The sequence below is a fragment of the Cyprinodon variegatus genome, unplaced genomic scaffold (assembly GCF_000732505.1).
Source record: "Cyprinodon variegatus isolate N-32 unplaced genomic scaffold, C_variegatus-1.0 Scaffold227, whole genome shotgun sequence".
Taxonomy (NCBI): Eukaryota; Metazoa; Chordata; class Actinopteri; order Cyprinodontiformes; family Cyprinodontidae; genus Cyprinodon; species Cyprinodon variegatus.
The window spans coordinates 998,646-1,015,601 of NW_015150680.1; the positions used below are offsets into that span (position 1 = coordinate 998,646).

General features: G+C 37.5%; 2 protein-coding genes across 2 annotated transcripts; one reads left to right on the forward strand and one right to left on the reverse strand.

The window, feature by feature from the left end:
• The first annotated feature begins 123 nt into the window (after positions 1–123).
• rcl1 (RNA terminal phosphate cyclase-like 1) lies at positions 124–10,623 on the forward strand. Its single transcript, XM_015381007.1, has 9 exons — positions 124–326; positions 629–700; positions 810–985; positions 2,038–2,112; positions 2,259–2,383; positions 2,642–2,767; positions 2,901–3,057; positions 7,763–7,866; positions 10,449–10,623. The coding sequence occupies exons 1-9, from the start codon at positions 197–199 to the stop codon at positions 10,600–10,602; spliced, it is 1,119 nt and encodes a 372-aa protein (XP_015236493.1). The 5' UTR covers positions 124–196; the 3' UTR covers positions 10,603–10,623.
• Positions 10,624–10,692: 69 nt separating this feature from the next.
• On the reverse strand, positions 10,693–16,859 carry LOC107088689 (annexin A3-like). Its single transcript, XM_015381009.1, has 12 exons — positions 16,839–16,859; positions 15,366–15,453; positions 15,067–15,161; positions 14,388–14,501; positions 14,114–14,204; positions 13,914–13,993; positions 13,493–13,549; positions 13,258–13,351; positions 11,554–11,649; positions 11,409–11,467; positions 11,056–11,178; positions 10,693–10,931 (listed from the first exon to the last, which is right to left on the reverse strand). Exons 1-12 carry the CDS (start codon positions 16,857–16,859, stop codon positions 10,872–10,874), a joined length of 978 nt encoding a protein of 325 aa, XP_015236495.1. The 3' UTR covers positions 10,693–10,871.
• Positions 16,860–16,956: the final 97 nt, after the last annotated feature.

Below are 16,956 nucleotides of genomic sequence, written 5' to 3' on the forward strand. Positions count from 1 at the left end.
ATTTTAATTTATTTATTTATTTAGTTTTTTTTTTGCCATTTTAGCAACCTTTAACTCATAAACGAACTTTACCGCCGTGAGTTCTCTCCTTAGTTTGACCCTCGCGGCTCGTCGTAGTCCCGCCTCCGAGTTTTACGTCTTATCCTGTACAAACACACGTGGATTTTTACCTACGCCAACAACCATCAACAACAACATGGCAAGCCACGGACTCACCTACGAAGGCTGCAATTTCTTCCGACAGCGGCTAGTTCTATCGACACTTAGTGGAAAGCATGTCAAAATCAAAAACATCCGCTCCAGGGACGACGAGCCGGGGCTTCGCGGTGAGAAACAGCCCCGCTGTTAGCTCGGAGGCTAACAGGCTAGCTGCTACGCAGTTGGGAGTGTGTGTTTACAGGAGGCGACCAAAAGGGGGGGGAAATGATAGTGCACATTACCAGACTATGGGATTGATTTTAACCAGAACTCTTTACAATACATATATCAGAGTTATCTAAGTTATGTTGTTAATAGATATAGTAATGTATCCCCCTTTTTTTTTTTTTGGATTTTTTTTTATTTAAACAGGAAAAAACTTATTATGCGTTTGTTAACTTGCCCTTTGTAATTTTATTTTCTGTTTTAGATTTTGAAGCCAGCTTCATCAGACTTTTGGACAAAGTGACCAATGGCTCCAGAATAGAGATAAATCAAACTGGTAAGCATTAACATTAAGACATTTTATCTTTCTCACTTAAATGATTTGTTTAAAATATCCTGTTTGGTTGCAATCTATGTCAGTATCTTATTTTCAATGTGTCCATCAGGTACTGTGTTATTCTACCAGCCTGGCTTGCTGTATGGAGGCTCTGTGGAACATGAATGTAATCCCCAGCGTTCAATAGGATACTATCTGGAGGCTTTGCTTATGCTGGCCCCTTTTATGAAAAATCCTCTAAAGGCAAATCTGAAGGGCGTAACAAATGATCCCATCGATCCATCGGTAAGTTTGAACTCTATGGAAGGTTTATTTCCTGATCACTTCATTAGGGCTTCAACATAGTCATAAAACATATGGAAACGTTCAACTTGGTCTGGTTTAGTACAACACAAAGACATTTCTTAAAATTGATTATATTTGCAGATTTTATCCAGTTTTCCTTCTGTTGGAACTAGAGCTGGGTGATTGATGAATCATAATTAATGTTTATGAAGATTTTTTTTTTCATTAATGCACTTCTTGGGCTTCCATAGACCAAAGTGACATAATTTAATCACTTTTTGTTTCCTAGATGTGTACTTATAACTGATAAACTAGCTGAATTTGTCCAGCCTTCATTTAGTTTATTATATTTTTATTGTTTGTTGCGAAACATAGTTTAACAGCTTATACTTGGTGACCCTTTAAATTAAGGTCAGCTTTTAAAAGGGGCAATTGAATCAAAGATTGGATTTTTTGTATTGTATTTATTGTGTTTGTGTGTGTATATATAAATACATATCATTATATTATCTGTATTACCCAGAACTAGTTTCAGTTATTTAATCTTTCATCTTTGACCTTCATTTTTTTTTTCTTGGTTAGTTTAGATATATTTTTTATATAAACTCTATGTGAGCTTTGTATTTTGGATCATGAAATGGATGTAAAGAACGGAGAACTCTGAATATGTGCAGAAACACCGTGTTCATGAGCTAAACTATACGTAACTGGTGTTTGCTGTAAAACCTGACTACAAGTCCAAACTCTTGGTAATTGATCAGATAGAGAAGATGACTTGTAAATGCAACCATTCAAAGCAGTTTAACAGGGCTAATGGGTTTGCATGAAGGATTTATTTTCCATTGTCTCCAGTGTCCTTGTCTGCCTGTATGCTGACCTTTTCTCACTGTTTTGGGTTACAGTCCTCTGCTTCTGCAACTGCCTGGTCCCTGTTGTAGAAATGTCATTTATATGGAGACGTAATTATTTACCTCATTTATTTTGTTTCCCTTTCAGGTTAATAGGCTAAATTCGCATCATCTTATTGTTATTATTTGCTCTTTATCCTCTAGGTTGACATGTTGAAGTCCACAGCTCTTCCTCTGATGAAGAAGTTTGGAATCGATGGAGAATCATTCGATCTGAAGGTGAGGGATTTGGTACTGCATTAACAGGAACAGTATGGCGGAATCGTCTTTTGCAGGAAATGCATTTGCATACAAAAGCAAATGCATGAGGATACACCCATGTGAGCAAGCCTATTTTGACTATTGCCGTGCTGCTGCTCCCTCAGGTGGTGAAGAGAGGGATGGCACCTGGTGGAGGAGGAGAAGTAGTCTTTACGTGTCCAGTCCGCAAAACCATCAGGCCAGTGCAGCTGACCGAGCCAGGAAAGATCAAGAGAATCAGAGGAGTGGCGTATCCTTCTCTGTCTAATTTCTTTCGTTTTTCTTTTGGTTTGCATATATATGATACGTTAACAAAGAACAATCGCTCTAATGTAAATCTAGTACCACAATTTCTGTTTTGGATCAAAACACCATGGTGATGATGAATAAAAGTGTTTCTCGCTGCTAAAGGTGATTCCTGTTTTTTTTCTCCTGATAATTTTGTTTTCTAGCATTGATTTAAGTATTTACTCACTAAATGTTGGAGCTCCTTGACTTTTACTCTCAGATATTCGGTCCGAGTTTCTCCTCAGATGGGAAACAGGATTGTAGAATCAGCCAGGAGCGTCCTGAACAAGTTCCTTCCTGACATCTACATCTACACAGACCACATGAAAGGAGCCAACTCTGGAAAGTGAGTCTCTCTGTTCATGCAGTCTTCCAAATATTTTCTTTTTTATTAAACCTTACTTTATTAAACTTGGAGAGAGGAGCTGTTCTTTAAATACCATTTATTTAGGTACTTAAATTGTTTTTGTCATCTGCAGATCGCCTGGTTTTGGTCTAACGTTGGTGGCAGAAACCCTGAACGGCTGCTTCCTCAGTGCAGAGATGTCCTCCACCCCACAGGGGCAAGGAGACCCGGTCCTGCCAGAAGACCTTGGCAGGAATTGTGCCAAATTGCTCTTGGAAGAAGTGTACCGGGTATGGTTTTTAAATACTCTGATTTCCATAGTAAAAATTCACCTGACATTGTTTTAAAATGGGTTGCCTTTACAGGAAAACACGGGTCTGTTTGTCTCTCCTTATTTTAGAAAGTAATTAGATGGTTAAGGTTTGACAGTTCATGAGACAATCAGACCAAAGTATTACTGTTTTTAATCAGCTGGGAAGAATTAATCTGTTAGATATATGTGAGGAAAAAAGTAAGATTCCTTTTAGCTAGAGAAAGTCTTCATTTAAGAAACATTTTCCTCATTGAAGTAGTGCGAGTGTCTTCAATCAACACCAGTCATGTTCAGCAGACATCTCTGCTTCAGTTCAGGGTTAACCTGGTTCTACAGAGGAGCTTTATTCTTTAGCTTTTTCAGTTGTTTTCAAGCAACTGCCGGACTCAGGCAGTCAGTGGATGAGAGGCGGGATACACCTGGAGCAGGTTAGCAGTCCGTTACAGGGCAACACAGAGACACAAAGGAACCCAGGAATGGATGCAGAGAACATGTATGGGATAGAAAAAGGAAGGAGCGACTGGTTGGATTAATTGAGTTTTGCTTTATCATAAACTAACACTTGTTTATCCTCTCAAAACCCACCATTCGCCCCGCGACCCGGTGGATATTTAGTGGGGGTAATAACTCAGAATGCATAAAATTCCACGGGTAAAATTTTTACCAATATAGACATGTTAGAGATCATTGGAAAGCTTAGATTCTCCACAATTCAACCACCAAGATCATTTTATGGACACAGCGAGCACCAAAGTACAAACGGATATAGCAGCATGTCAAAATGTAAACATGACAAAGCAGCCACAGCTACATAACTTTGAAGGCATCCAGAAGCCGTTTTATAAATCCAGTCTTCACTTGTTTATACTCCATTCGTCCATAAAGGTCCACAGATGAAAAGTAATCTAGCATATTAGTAATAAAAATATTCCATGATGAGAAAATCGTCTATATTCTATGGTTTTTGACATCAGAAAATTCAGCTGGTCAAAGCTTATTCTCGACATCTTGCTAATATTTACTTCTAATACTTATTTCCTCGGTTGTTAGCCCAGGATGTTCGGTATGGTTCTTTACATCGTCTTCTTATCTAAAAGACAAAAGTGTCTACATATTTTTATGACGCGATTTAAGCAAGATAAAGTCCCCGAAATCTCACCCCCGGTTCACTTCCTGTCAGCCAGTGACGCATGTAATGCAGAAACTAGAGGGTGTTAGCTTTCAAATAATGTATTGCACACATTATTTGGGCTTACAGTTCCTAAGTTATTTGCTTTTCCATTTGGTTATGCAAAATAGGCTTACCCAAAACGAGGTGGATGTTAAGAGGTTAATGTTCAAAATTACGATGGATTTGGTGAAGAGGCAGCACCATAGTAGTAAACCTGAACCATAATCTAAAAGCCACATCTGTTATGAAGCTGAAATTTGATGAGTTTGAAAACGTTTTTAGTGTAAGTCAATACATGGGAAATGTTTCACAAGTAGAAATGAGGGCTTTAGCCTCAAAATATACAACTAGTGTTGATGATATTGTGTTGCATTTATAATTTTAGCTTTGTGCTTTTGCTCCTCTGGCCTGGACTACTGACCCACCTGAGCTTTACGGCTAAAGCTTTTAGCTTTATGCTTTTAGAGCCGGAAATCTGAACATTTATTTAAGATTGTGTTTAGTACCTTTCCTTCTGGAAACTCATTGGAGATTCCTGACATACATAAGATGGACATATTGGCCTCTGTTTGTGCGACTTGCTGCCTTTGTTTCCCCACATTCTCTTGTAATGTCTTGTCTGCAGATCAGCTGAGAAAATGTTTCCCACCATCTATGGCTCAGTATTGTGATGGTTTTTTTTTTGCAAGATGTCATATGCTGAGTAGTCTTGACCAGAAAAAGAAGAGAATAAATGGATTAATATCGAAAGAGAATAGGTTGACAATGAGATCTTAAAATTAATAATGCAACACATTCTAGGTTGTGTTGTTGCATATATCTAAAGTCCTCCTGGTTTAAGGGCTTTTTTTAAATCTCCCTTTACACCAGTCTAGTATAACATTGTTGCTAAGTTGCTCATTGCTATGTACATTGGTTATTAATAGCAGCTTAATTCTAATCAGATTATGTTTAAAAGCAACCAATAATCAGTCTAAGATGATTGTGAAATACCCAGCATCCCTAGTTTTCACACAGATTTAAAGGGGAAGACCGTTTTTTTTTTGTTTTGTTTTTTTACATTGGCCCTCTTTATTTTACGTTATTACATCATGTTCTTTCTCACCCATATGAGTTTTGTGTCATTTGGAGCCGTTCTGAAGATATCCAGATGTCATACACACTCCACTTTGTTTTAAAAAAAATATAAATATAAATAATATAACCGCGGATGTCTGGGGGACAGTGATTTGCCTACATGTTATGAATGCGGGCGTACCATAAATGATAAATTATGAACAGTTTAGTTTGTGCCTTCATGTCGTTTGCCCATAGGAAGACATTACTTGGATATAACCTAACGGAATATCTTCAAAATGGCTCCAAATGACACAAAACTCATATGGGTGAGTAGAACATGATGGAATAATGTAAAATCAAGGGCCCAATGTAAAAAAAAAAAATAAATAAATGAAAAAAGGCGTTCCCCTTTAAAGCTACAGATTAGAGATTTTTTTTTGTTATAAGGCAGCCTCTTGGTTTGTTCAACAGGAACTATTGAGCAGATATCAAAAATGAAAAAAATGTGTGAGTCTCTCCACCTGTGTGTTTGTGCTTCATGGACCACAGCTGCATTAAGCTGCTTGTTAACTGGACATACAGACAGATCTCCTCGCTTGTTGATGGGTAAAATATGCAGCTCCTACAGAGCGTTTACAATAACGGCTTGTGTCTTTAGCGCTTCCCCACACGGCTGCGAAGCTCAGGCCTCTCCCATCGGAGCCATGTGAGTCCAGTTAGCTGGTCAGGGTAGCGCTCATTAACTCTGAAAGAGGAATATTGTTGAGGCATCCTCTTAACTCCAGGCAACAGTGCAAGGCAAACCAGTTTCTCTTTGCTGCGTTCCAGAGGGGTAAGTTTTGAAATGTGTCCGTTCAAAAAGGCTAAAGCTTTTGGAACATTTAGTTTTACGTTTCAGTATTTTTTACTTTGTCTTTTCTTATATTTCTAAAGTTGGCAAAGAAAATCAGAAACAGCAGAAAGAGAGCATCTCAGTGAAAGCTGGTATTGGAAATGTTTTTTCTTCATTTTAGAAAACGGTTCAGGATTAGTGTTTGGGGGCAGGCATGGGTGCCCTCCATGTTTCTGTTTGTTTTATGGTTAATCAGTAAAACCAGCTAGTAGCGCACCGTCCAAACACTGCAGACAACTTGTTTTCTAAAGCAACGTCAACACTCAACAGGAGCTGATGTAAGTGCCGTGCTCTATTACAGCTTCATCTTTTAGATTTCTGTATTTCTTTACACAATCTCCATATGCTTAATGTAGATTTTTTTATTTGATCCAAATGTATAAAAAAAATACTCAACCAGGATTAGTAAGAAATATTTTGGCTTTAACTCATTTCTGCTCACTAATAAAATATTAAAACCAACCCTGTTGGCACCAGATTCACAGGATTGATTAATTTATCGCTTTTTAACCATAAAGTTCTGCTTTTTAAAGAAATAATATCGCTCTGTGGGCTTAAGGGGCTTTTCCATCAGTAGCTTTTTGGTGATTTTTGGCCTCCTTACACAAAAGTCACAGGCAGGGGGTGAAAATGAAGGTTTTGAATTCAAATCTAGTCTCTTAGTTTGCTCTGCTGTGAGTGGAACAATTTTCTCAGATATTACTCGGATTTTTATTCGCGGAGAAAAATTGTTTGCTTTTTAGTTACTATAAATTTTTTTTAAGCTATAAAAATGGTAATTCTTTTATTTGCTTATTTTTTTTAAATTTTACAAAATTAAATAGAAAATAATGATGAATAATGCCTTTATGTATAATATAGCAAAAAAATAGCAATATTACCAATATCTATGTTTACAAAATGGTGGAAGAGAAGCAGTGGCACGTGTTTTAAAGCTTAATTAATTCAATTAACAAACACTTTGGCTGCCGTCGACAATATAAACAGTGTTGTCATCCTTCCACAATGTTTTCAGTGTTCTAATTGCGTAATTGAATCATATTTCTGCTGACGAGCTGTCACGATGCCACAGGATTGACTGCATTACTGTGTCCAAATAGTTCTTTAGAACCACAAAATGATTTGGAGATATGGTAAAGATCTCTGCTCCTGGGTGATGATAGAAAAAAACAAAAACAAATATAGTTTGGAAAACACATCTGGGTGTGTCCATTGAGAACGACTCACTTCTCACAGATTGAGGATTTTTGCATAGCTCTGGTTGAGTAACGGCTGTGGCATGTATAAACTTGAATGCACAGAGTAGATCCTCTTTCTTGTGAATGTTTGATGTGTGTGAGACATGTGGAGCGTTTGGCAAAGAGATATACAGGTGGAAAATTTTACACATCTATGACAAACACGTGCAAAGGAATGGTTAACATTTTCTTTATCCATGTTTGTCTTTAATCTCAGAATTCTTTGACGGTCAGCTCTTTCTAAACATCCCCACCCCCATGACGTACTTTGCTGTTTTTCACTGCTAAAAAATAGCTTCTTTTTTTTTTCTCCCCTCTTTAGGGCGGCTGTGTGGATTCATCCAATCAGAGCCTGGCTCTGCTCCTGATGACCCTTGGCCAACAGGATGTGTCAAAGGTTCTGCTCGGGCCGCTCTCCCCATACACGTAAGCAGCTGTTATCCAAAACTTCCTGACACTCCTACCCTGACAAAAAGAAGGAATTTTAAGCCTGCAGAAAGTTGGACTCTTAGCTGCTGTTCCTAAATTTCTTACTTCATTAACTGAAAGTTCTTCCAATTCTGTTTAAAAAAGTGTTTGGAGTTAAAAACGTGGAATAGGTGTGCAAAGTTAAAATGGATTTCTGTTTCCAGACAGAAAGCCAGCTCGCGCAGTAGCAGGACCATTAAAGGTATATAGTCATGCTGTAGGCTTATACTAAAGACCAAAATCCAGTTGATTATAATAAAATGAGACTTTACTATCCAAACCTCCACCCTGATGGTGTTTAGGTTGTCATTTTTTACTCTAAATACACAAGATGCTGGGGTTCCTATTTAGCCTATAGCCCACTTCCCTGCAACTCCCAGCAAAATCCCCTCCAACTTCCAGCCAATGGAGTGACCCCCTCCTTCTCCTGGGCGTGCATATTTTTTACTCTGACTCCACCCTTTCACTAAATTACAGGGTCTGACCAGTAGATGTCGCTTCTCTTTAGATCTTAATGTCTGCAAATCATGACAGAATATTTTAGTACAAAGATTGATGTTTAAAAAGGAATTGTAGAGCAACCGCCAAGGAAAGTGGGGAAATGTTGAATGGCTACTACTGTATGAGCTGACATTAAATAAAGTGTGACGCCATCTACCTGAGGAACCGTTCAACTACCACAAAGCCAGATGGTCGCTCTGGATGCAGCTTCTCAATAAGTCCTGTCCATGCCTTTACACGGTCATGATAGCTCAGAGGATAGGGCTTAAAAGTGCTAATGTTTCTATCTACTTCTCAGCATCAGAATGCTTTCTGAGCTCTGATCATTAGAGTAAAATAAAGCTGGAGCTTTAGCTTTAGTTTACTCCGATGATCAGATTGTTTTCCCAGGGAAATCCCGGGTTTTTTTCCTCTGGGAGTCAAAAAACCTTCTTGCCCCTTTTCACATACATTGAGTTCCGCACTCACTCGCCTCTATTGCCTCAAGTTCTTGACCAACTGTATGCACACACAGTGACACAATCCCAGTCACAGTACAAATGATAAATATACACAGAGAGGCTACTTTAAATAACAAACTGCGAAAAGAAAGCATAAAAAATAAAACTAAATACGCCAGCAGGATGTTGTAAGTTGTCATAAAAATATTTTATGCAACCAGATTGAGTTACTGGTGTGTAGAATTAAAAAGAAAAATCTAATAACTGTGTATTTTTAATCCAAACAAATGCATGCATCTTTGTAGCTACAGCTCCCCGCTGAAGGATTCATAGGCTTTGAACGTTGTCCTAATTTGGCCACAAACTTCCAACACATTTTAGTGGTATTTTTTGGTATAGATCAACAAAGTATTTAATCTAAATCCAATTCTGTACCTTTATTTGCAGTTATAGGTGCAGATTTTTGTATTTATAAATTTTTGTATTTATTAATTTGAGTAGTGACTTTATACATCTAGGTACTGAAATAAGAATTATTCTTCTCTGCAAAATCAGTCAGATGTGTCTGAAAATCCTTCTTTTAGGTCTTGGCTCCATATTCTCTGGTGGATTTAAGTCTGATGTTTCACTGACTTACTGTATAAGCAGTTTTTGACCAGATTGGTTGTTTCTGCTGGGTGGAAAAATGCATCCTTCTCCTTACATTATGTTTCTATCAAAGAGTTTAATGTTTAGGATGTTTTTTTCTCAGATGTTCAAGGCTCAAAATTTCTTTCCAACCAAACCACTCCTTTATCCTTGATGAGGCTGCTCCTCCTGTTGCTGTTTGATCACTAACTGACCTCTGATGCCTTCATAAACCAGCTGCATCTCAGATTAAATTACAGCAGGCAGATAATTAGCCTAAAAAACACGACTTAAGCGAATTTCTCAATTTTCCTCAAAAAATCCACAAATTCAAGCAAAACTTTTTGTTTGAAAAAACATTTCATATCTTGCTTTTATCTGATAATTTTGCTACGTGTATTGCTGGTCTATGTGATAAATCCCCTCTACAACACTTGTTTGTCACTTGTTTGTGGTTCAATGCGACCGAATAGGAGTAGCAAGGAGCATATAATCTTTTCCAAACCTCCCTTTGTATTTTTGTTTAGAGGCTGAAGCAATCATTGTTTTATGCTTTGAGGTGAAATGGATATAAAATAGAAACAGTTGAAATAATCTGATGAACCACAGAAGGGTTCAAACTGCATTTGGTAGCTTTTCTCGTCATCATAGGGAGCGAACAATGAACTGTCCATTTTCAGCTATCATGGTACCGGTGCTGTGTTCCTCTCAAGTACAGTACTATGATAACTGAAGATTGGCAGTGCCATCACAAAACACTCCCCATCTGACTCAGGTAATGTTCAAAGATTATAAAGGGATGATTAGTGTTTTTCCTAAAAATATTTTAATTTTTGTTTTGAAAAAGTTGTATCCAACAGGAGAAAAAGGAACCTATCATCCCTGCTTAAAGGAGACTCCAAATATGAAGGTTTTTAATGCACATCTGATAAACTCTTTTTCTTATTTATTTTATTTTTTTTAATCATACAGGATCGAGTTCCTGAGGCACATCAGAGATTTCTTCCAGATTATGTTCAAGATCGAAGTCCAGAAGCCTCTAGAAGACGAGCGGAAAGGAGGAGATAAAGTTCTGATGACCTGCGTCGGTGTCGGCTATAGTAATATAAGCAAAACTGTTAAATAAAATATTTTTATTTTGTAAATGTTGATTTTTGAATGTTTTTTTTATTTCTTTCAGCCCGATAACTTAAAAAGTTATGGCTGAAAACACTCAACTGCAAAATGTTAACAGTACAGAATATCACTGAAAATTAAGACCTGTTTAGGGAATAAACAGAATGTCTGGATTATTTCCATTCATTCAGGTTAATATCTGGCACTCATTAGATCTTCTGTTGGTTATGGGTCATCCTTTCTCCAGGCTGTATGTGAGGATATGGATGATTGAAGAAGTCAGTCTTCATGGCCACACAGCTGCATGAGGGCTTCACCGTAATTACCTGACACTTCAGTCTGCACATGCATAAAAATATAAAGAGAAAACAAGAAATTAGTGAACTTTTAATAATAAAAACACAAACCAGACATTTAAGCATTTGAGCTTAATGATTAAACTGAATCCAGCTGGGATACTGACCTCTAACTGGTTGTAGAGGGTAAATCCAAACAGCTTCTTGTATTCCGCTTTAATATCCTTTAAATCGATCTCAGAGCGACTGACCACGATCCTCGTCAGCGTTGACTCTGTGGTTCCAGCTCCCTGAATAAAGCAGGACATAAACTGCTTCAGAAATCTCATTTATATGATGCACTTTGCTTTAAATGTGCAGTTTCATCATTTTTTTTGCTTCAGTTTCCTGCCGCCTTTTTATCAACAGTAAAACATGGCCTAACATTCCTTTCCACACCACCAACCAATAACAGGCTGATTTGGCACAAATGTATCAGACTTAGTTGGTAGCTGTTTGTTTTTAAATAGTTGATTTTTACCTTCATGGCCTTGAAGAGCCTCTCAGCGAAATATGCAGGGGCATTCTTGACACACTTAACTAGATGGAGAATAAATCAAGGTTAATATTCAAAGGATCCTAATAGATGAAGATGCCTTGTATTTGTGCTGTTAAAAATTTCTCACCAATGGCAACAAGAAGTTTCTCCAAATCTCCAGACATCTCGCTCTCGATGCTTTCCTGCAGAGTTTTTTTGCTAATGTTCTTGTACTCGATCAAAGCTGAAGGAACACAATAGAAACGTGTTTTTTTACTTTTCAATATCAGTGATTGGTTTATTAAAAAAGTTGATATGCCTTTAATAGAATAAAAAATCCCTTTATTGTCCCACAATGGGGAAATTGTGGCGTTCCAGCAGTAAAAGGTTATAGCAGAAGTGGTCACATAATTTGGACTTTAGAAAGTGTATAAAAATAACAGAATAAATAACAGTTAGGAAAATAAATAAGTACTGTACAGTGTTTTTACTAAATAAATGTTCTGTATCTGGAGAGTAAATCAATAAACGGCTGTGGACACCTTTACAGTAATGGCTGTGTGAAAAATAGCAACATTAGCTGTGCATAATGACAGCAGCATGTTATTTAAGTGACCAAGAGAGAAACTGCATAAATCAGCATGAATTTAACCACTCTTTGAGGTTGTTGGAAGCAGTGATGGTTATAGTCTTAAAGCTGCTGGGAGGAAGGATCTGTGATAACGCTCCCATGTGCATTTAGATTGCAGCAGTCTGTCATTGAAGGAGCTTTCCAGCTCTGCAACAGCTTTATGTATGGGGTGGGACTGGGAGACATTATCCAACAGAGAGGTTAATTTAGCTCTGGATTTAATTTAGCTTAGGATCCTTTTGTTTCCCACCTCCTGCACAGAGTCCAGAGGGCATCCAATCACAGAGCAGGACTTCCTGATCACCTTATCCAGCCCCTTTCCCTCAGCTACAGATAAGCCACTACAGCTGCAGATAAGCCTTCTGACTTCTTAGTTCTTACAATACTTCTTATTGATAAGAACTATGGCCACCGAAAAAATGACTAAATTACTATTAAACTCAATTGTGCACAGAAAGATCAGGCAAATTGGGTCAATTATAGCAAGGTTGTAAAAAATGCTTCTTGGAAATACCTTGAGGGTAAGCCTGTTTAATTTCCCTTAAAAGGAGTCATCTGTACAGATGAATGTTAAGGAATCATGCCACCACAGTGGAACGCCTTCATATGTCTCGACCAACTTTTGTCGTCTTATGCGACATTGTTGGTCACTGATAATTCACAAGGAACACAGGCAGGTATCTGATTCTTCTCGCTGGAACCCAATAGTTCCTTCTTTCTCTATCCAACCAAAAGGAAACCTTCTTTTCCAGTTAGTACCCTCTCCCTCACTACACGTGACTAAATACAAACAGCTTCTTGGTTCCCTGGGCTGTTCTTTCAGAGTCCTGAATGAATTTTCTATTAGTTCCATTCACTGGCCCAGCTAAATCACTTCTACTTAAATACATTTAAAGCAACATTGATGTAACCTAGAACATTTAAAATGTCCCTTATGCATCATTTTGTCTCTGAGCTGAGAAAAATGAAATTATATCAATAGAATAATAAGAGTTTAGCGTTTTTCACCATTTATATACTATTTATCCCTCACTGGGACAAATAAATGGGATGATCGTCTCAATTATTCTACGCTGTCCTGTTTTAAAAAAGGAATACTTAAATATAATTAAAGGTCAATCTTATTTATAACATTCCTTCCCATGATTTCCATTTTACATGGACGGTAAAAAAATGAGTTAAGCTGGATATTTATTGAGAAGAAATAACAGCTAAACCCACTTTGTCGAAGCTGAGGAACACTCCTGTGGCACAAGATGTCGATGAACTTCTCCTCATCCGTTCCCCATTTCTTTTCTCCTGCCTCATACAGCACCTGTGGGGGACAAGGTTGACCTTTTAGGGTTTCACAGGCTTTGTGGTTAAAAAATTGTCAGTGAAAGCACTAGAGGGAAAGCTACCTTTAAAAGGCAGAAACCTAAGTGAGAAGACATTAATTAAAAATATCAAAGGTTACCTTAGCGTCTGCTTTGGCTTTGGCTGCGTCCACGTTGATGCTCTCATCTCTCTTTCCCTGTAAAAGCAGATGGATGCATGTGGCATTAAATCAGTGAAGATCAATCAAAAGGGGTGGCATCTCTTTCAACAATTAACCTTAAATGGTCTAATATGTCTGCAAATAGACGTGGAGATATTTTCTCTGAATTTACCCTTCTGGTTATTCCTATTAATTTACTGTATCTTGCACAAGGTTAATTTTAAACAGAGGATTTAGATGATAAATTTTTGCGTTCCAAGCATTCAGCAATCAGCCTGTTTGGATATAGTTCCATTCTAGCAATATCTTTGGCAGGTTAATGCATCCCCACCTTCTAAATAAATGTGCTGCTGCAGGGAGTGCCGCAAACACAGCCTGGTTACAGTTTTATCTACAGTACCTCAGCCAAGATGAGAAGTCCTTTGCCATAATCTCCAGATACCTCCGACTTCAGATCATGAGTCATAACTCTTCCAGTCTCTTTAATGAAATGAAAAAATCCGATGAATTTCACATTTTTGTAAAAAACAAAACACATTCTAAACCAGCTATGAAAAATTTCTGAGAAGCTTCAGTGACTAAGTTTACTTATTGACCCACCTTTCATGTATGCGTCAGACATTGCTTTAATCTGTTTGTTGGATCTGGAAGCGAAGATTTCTGTAAGAGTACTCTCAGTGGTTCCTGGACCCTGGATGTTAAAATAAAATGCAATATTTTAGTGAAAACTAAGCCTTAATGAACAAATATAACTTATTTAGGAATAAACTGTGATCATGTGTTCTTTTGACCCCAAAAACCTGATTGAAAACATAGCCTGGTGCATTATATCCATCTGTTAAGCACATTTTGCTCTGATATTGATAAATCTCACCTTCATGGCTTTTATGACTTCATGACAGTCGTAGACAGCAGGAGGCGTTACCAGAGCGACTAACAAGTCCTCAAAGTCTCCATGGGTGTCACCTTCCAGGTCAGCCACTAATGTCTAATAAGAATGACAACAAATGTTCCCCATTAGACCCATAAAACGAAACAACTTTCTGTTTGTTAGTTTTAAATACAAAAACCCTTTATTTCTGTTTGTTCATTTTTATTTTGCCTACTCAAAGAAACTGATACTGCACACTGAAACAAAGTATTGGCTGCATTATGCTGTGGTGAAGCTGTTTAGAGTTAATGGGGAGTTGGTTAAATGTAAGTATTCTGGTTTTAGCCTCTGTTAAAGGCTAAAACCGGGTTGATCCTCCAACAGGGGAACTCTAAACACCCCGGCAGAGCTACAATGAAAGGAGTTACGTAAAAGCAACAGTATATATGTTATATAATTCAATCCAACTTTCATTATTTGCATAAGCAAAGCTACTAGAGACGAAAACAAAAAACAGTTGTAATGTGGTTTAAATGTATTAACATAAATACAAATGCATGTCTCACTTTTAGTTTTTGTGTTTGAAGCATTTTTCCCCATTTATTCACTTATTTGTGTCGGTCTATCCCACCAAAAACCAATATAGCACAAAGGGGTTTGAATACTTTTTTGAGTCACATACCCTTCCGGTGGCTTTCTGATAAGCTGCGCTGATAAGCTGACGCTGGGCGTTACTTCTTTGGGTCAGAACCTCAATCAGGGTTTTTTCTGTTGTACCTATGATGATTAAAGAAACAACAACAAAAATAAAAGATTTTGCATTATTTTATAGAAATTATTTAAAAAAAATGATTTGAACTTTGCATTATGTCTCTTAAATAGGGCCTATGTGTTTCTGAATTGTTACCAATTGTTTTAGTGATTTAGTGTATCTATAAAAGAGCTATAAAAGAGCCTGATGCCTGTAACTTATTAACTCACCAAGCCCCTCTATGGCTTTCCTCAGAGCAGCAACGTCTTCGTCTACCTTAAAATTTGCCTTTTCCTTAACAGTTCCTCTTGCATTAGACTAGAAAATGAATTAAAAAGTTAACACATTATATACAAGACAGGTACCAGTCAACTAAACAATGCAATTAAATACAAGTTGTTTTTTTAGATAAAAAAAGGCTGCTTTGATTCAATAAAAAAAGAAAAGAAAAGCTGCCTCTTCATATATAACCTACATATGTGCAGGGGCAGAGCTAGATGGGGGGCCAGGGGTGGCCATAAACTGTAATACTCTCAAGTGGAATATTCAAAAAATGTTGTGGTTAATTACACACATCAATACACTAACATCAAAGATAATAAGTACAGAATTCCCGCTCTTTTTAGAACTAGATTTTATATTTTATGGGGTGAAGAGAAAGTCATCTAGGAGTCTTTAGTGAAATCAATTTTATGTAGAATGTTTATTGATACAAGTAGGTAAGTAATGAAAATGAAAAATATTTACGCCCAAGAAATCAATTTGTTAGCAAAGGCTGTAGGAAAGTATAGTTAGTCTTTATTTAAAAAATATGGATGTTTTGCACATGTTATTTTTCCTGTTGGAACAGTGTAGATTGACCGTGAGGTTCTGGTGTTTATCTGCTTTCGGACCCCCCTCAGTCTACATTGTTTGATACCTGGCCACCCTTATAAAAAATTTCTGGCTATGCCTCTGCATATGTGGACAGCAAAGTATTTCTTTCAATAAAACTATAAGTAAACTCTGAAGGTTTAAATAAGTAAATAGGTAGGTTCAACTTACAGTTGCAGTCAGTGAGGNTGTGCATAATGACAGCAGCATGTTATTTAAGTGACCAAGAGAGAAACTGCATAAATCAGCATGAATTTAACCACTCTGAGGTTGTTGGAAGCAGTGATGGTTATAGTCTTAAAGCTGCTGGGAGGAAGGATCTGTGATAACGCTCCCTGGTGCATTTAGAGTGCAGCAGTCTGTCACTAAAGCTTTCCAGCTCTGCAACAGCTTTATGTATGGGGTGGGAGACATTATCCAACAGAGAGGTTAATTTAGTAAGGATCCTTTTGTTTCCCACCTCCTGCACAGAGTCCAGAGGGCATCCAATCACAGAGCAGGACTTCCTGATCACCTTATCCAGCCGCTTTCCCTCAGCTACAGATAAGCCACTACAGCTACAGATAAGCCTTCTGACTTCTTAGTTCTTACAATACTTCTTATTGATAAGAACTATGGCCACCGAAAAAATGACTAAATTACTATTAAACTCAATTGTGCACAGAAAGATCAAGCAAGTTTGGTCAATTATTGCACAGTTGTAAATAATGCTTCTTGGAAATACTTTTTGGGTAAGCTTGTTTAATTTCCCTTAAATGGAGTCATCTGTACAGATGAATGTTAAGGAATCATGCCACCACAGTGGAACGCCTTCATATGTCTCGACCAACTTTTGTCGTCTTATGCGACATTGTTGGTCACTGATAATTCACAAGGAACACAGGCAGGTATCTGATTCTTCTCGCTGGAACCCAATAGTTCCTTCTTTCTCTATCCAACCAAAAGGAA

Coding starts and splice junctions, on each gene's coding strand:
- rcl1 (XM_015381007.1), top strand. CDS start 197: ATGGCAAGCCACGGACTCACCTACGAAGGCTGCAATTTCTTCCGACAG. Junction 2,384..2,641: donor AAGAGAATCAGAGGAGTGGC/GTATCCTTCTCT, acceptor TTTTACTCTCAG/ATATTCGGTCCGAGTTTCTC. Junction 7,867..10,448: donor GGGCCGCTCTCCCCATACAC/GTAAGCAGCTGT, acceptor TTAATCATACAG/GATCGAGTTCCTGAGGCACA.
- LOC107088689 (XM_015381009.1), bottom strand. CDS start 16,859: ATGTCGCATAAGACGACAAAA. Junction 15,162..15,365: donor GAAAGCCATAGAGGGGCTTG/GTGAGTTAATAA, acceptor TAATCATCATAG/GTACAACAGAAAAAACCCTG. Junction 13,550..13,913: donor GACTTCTCATCTTGGCTGAG/GTACTGTAGATA, acceptor CTGCTTTTACAG/GGAAAGAGAGATGAGAGCAT.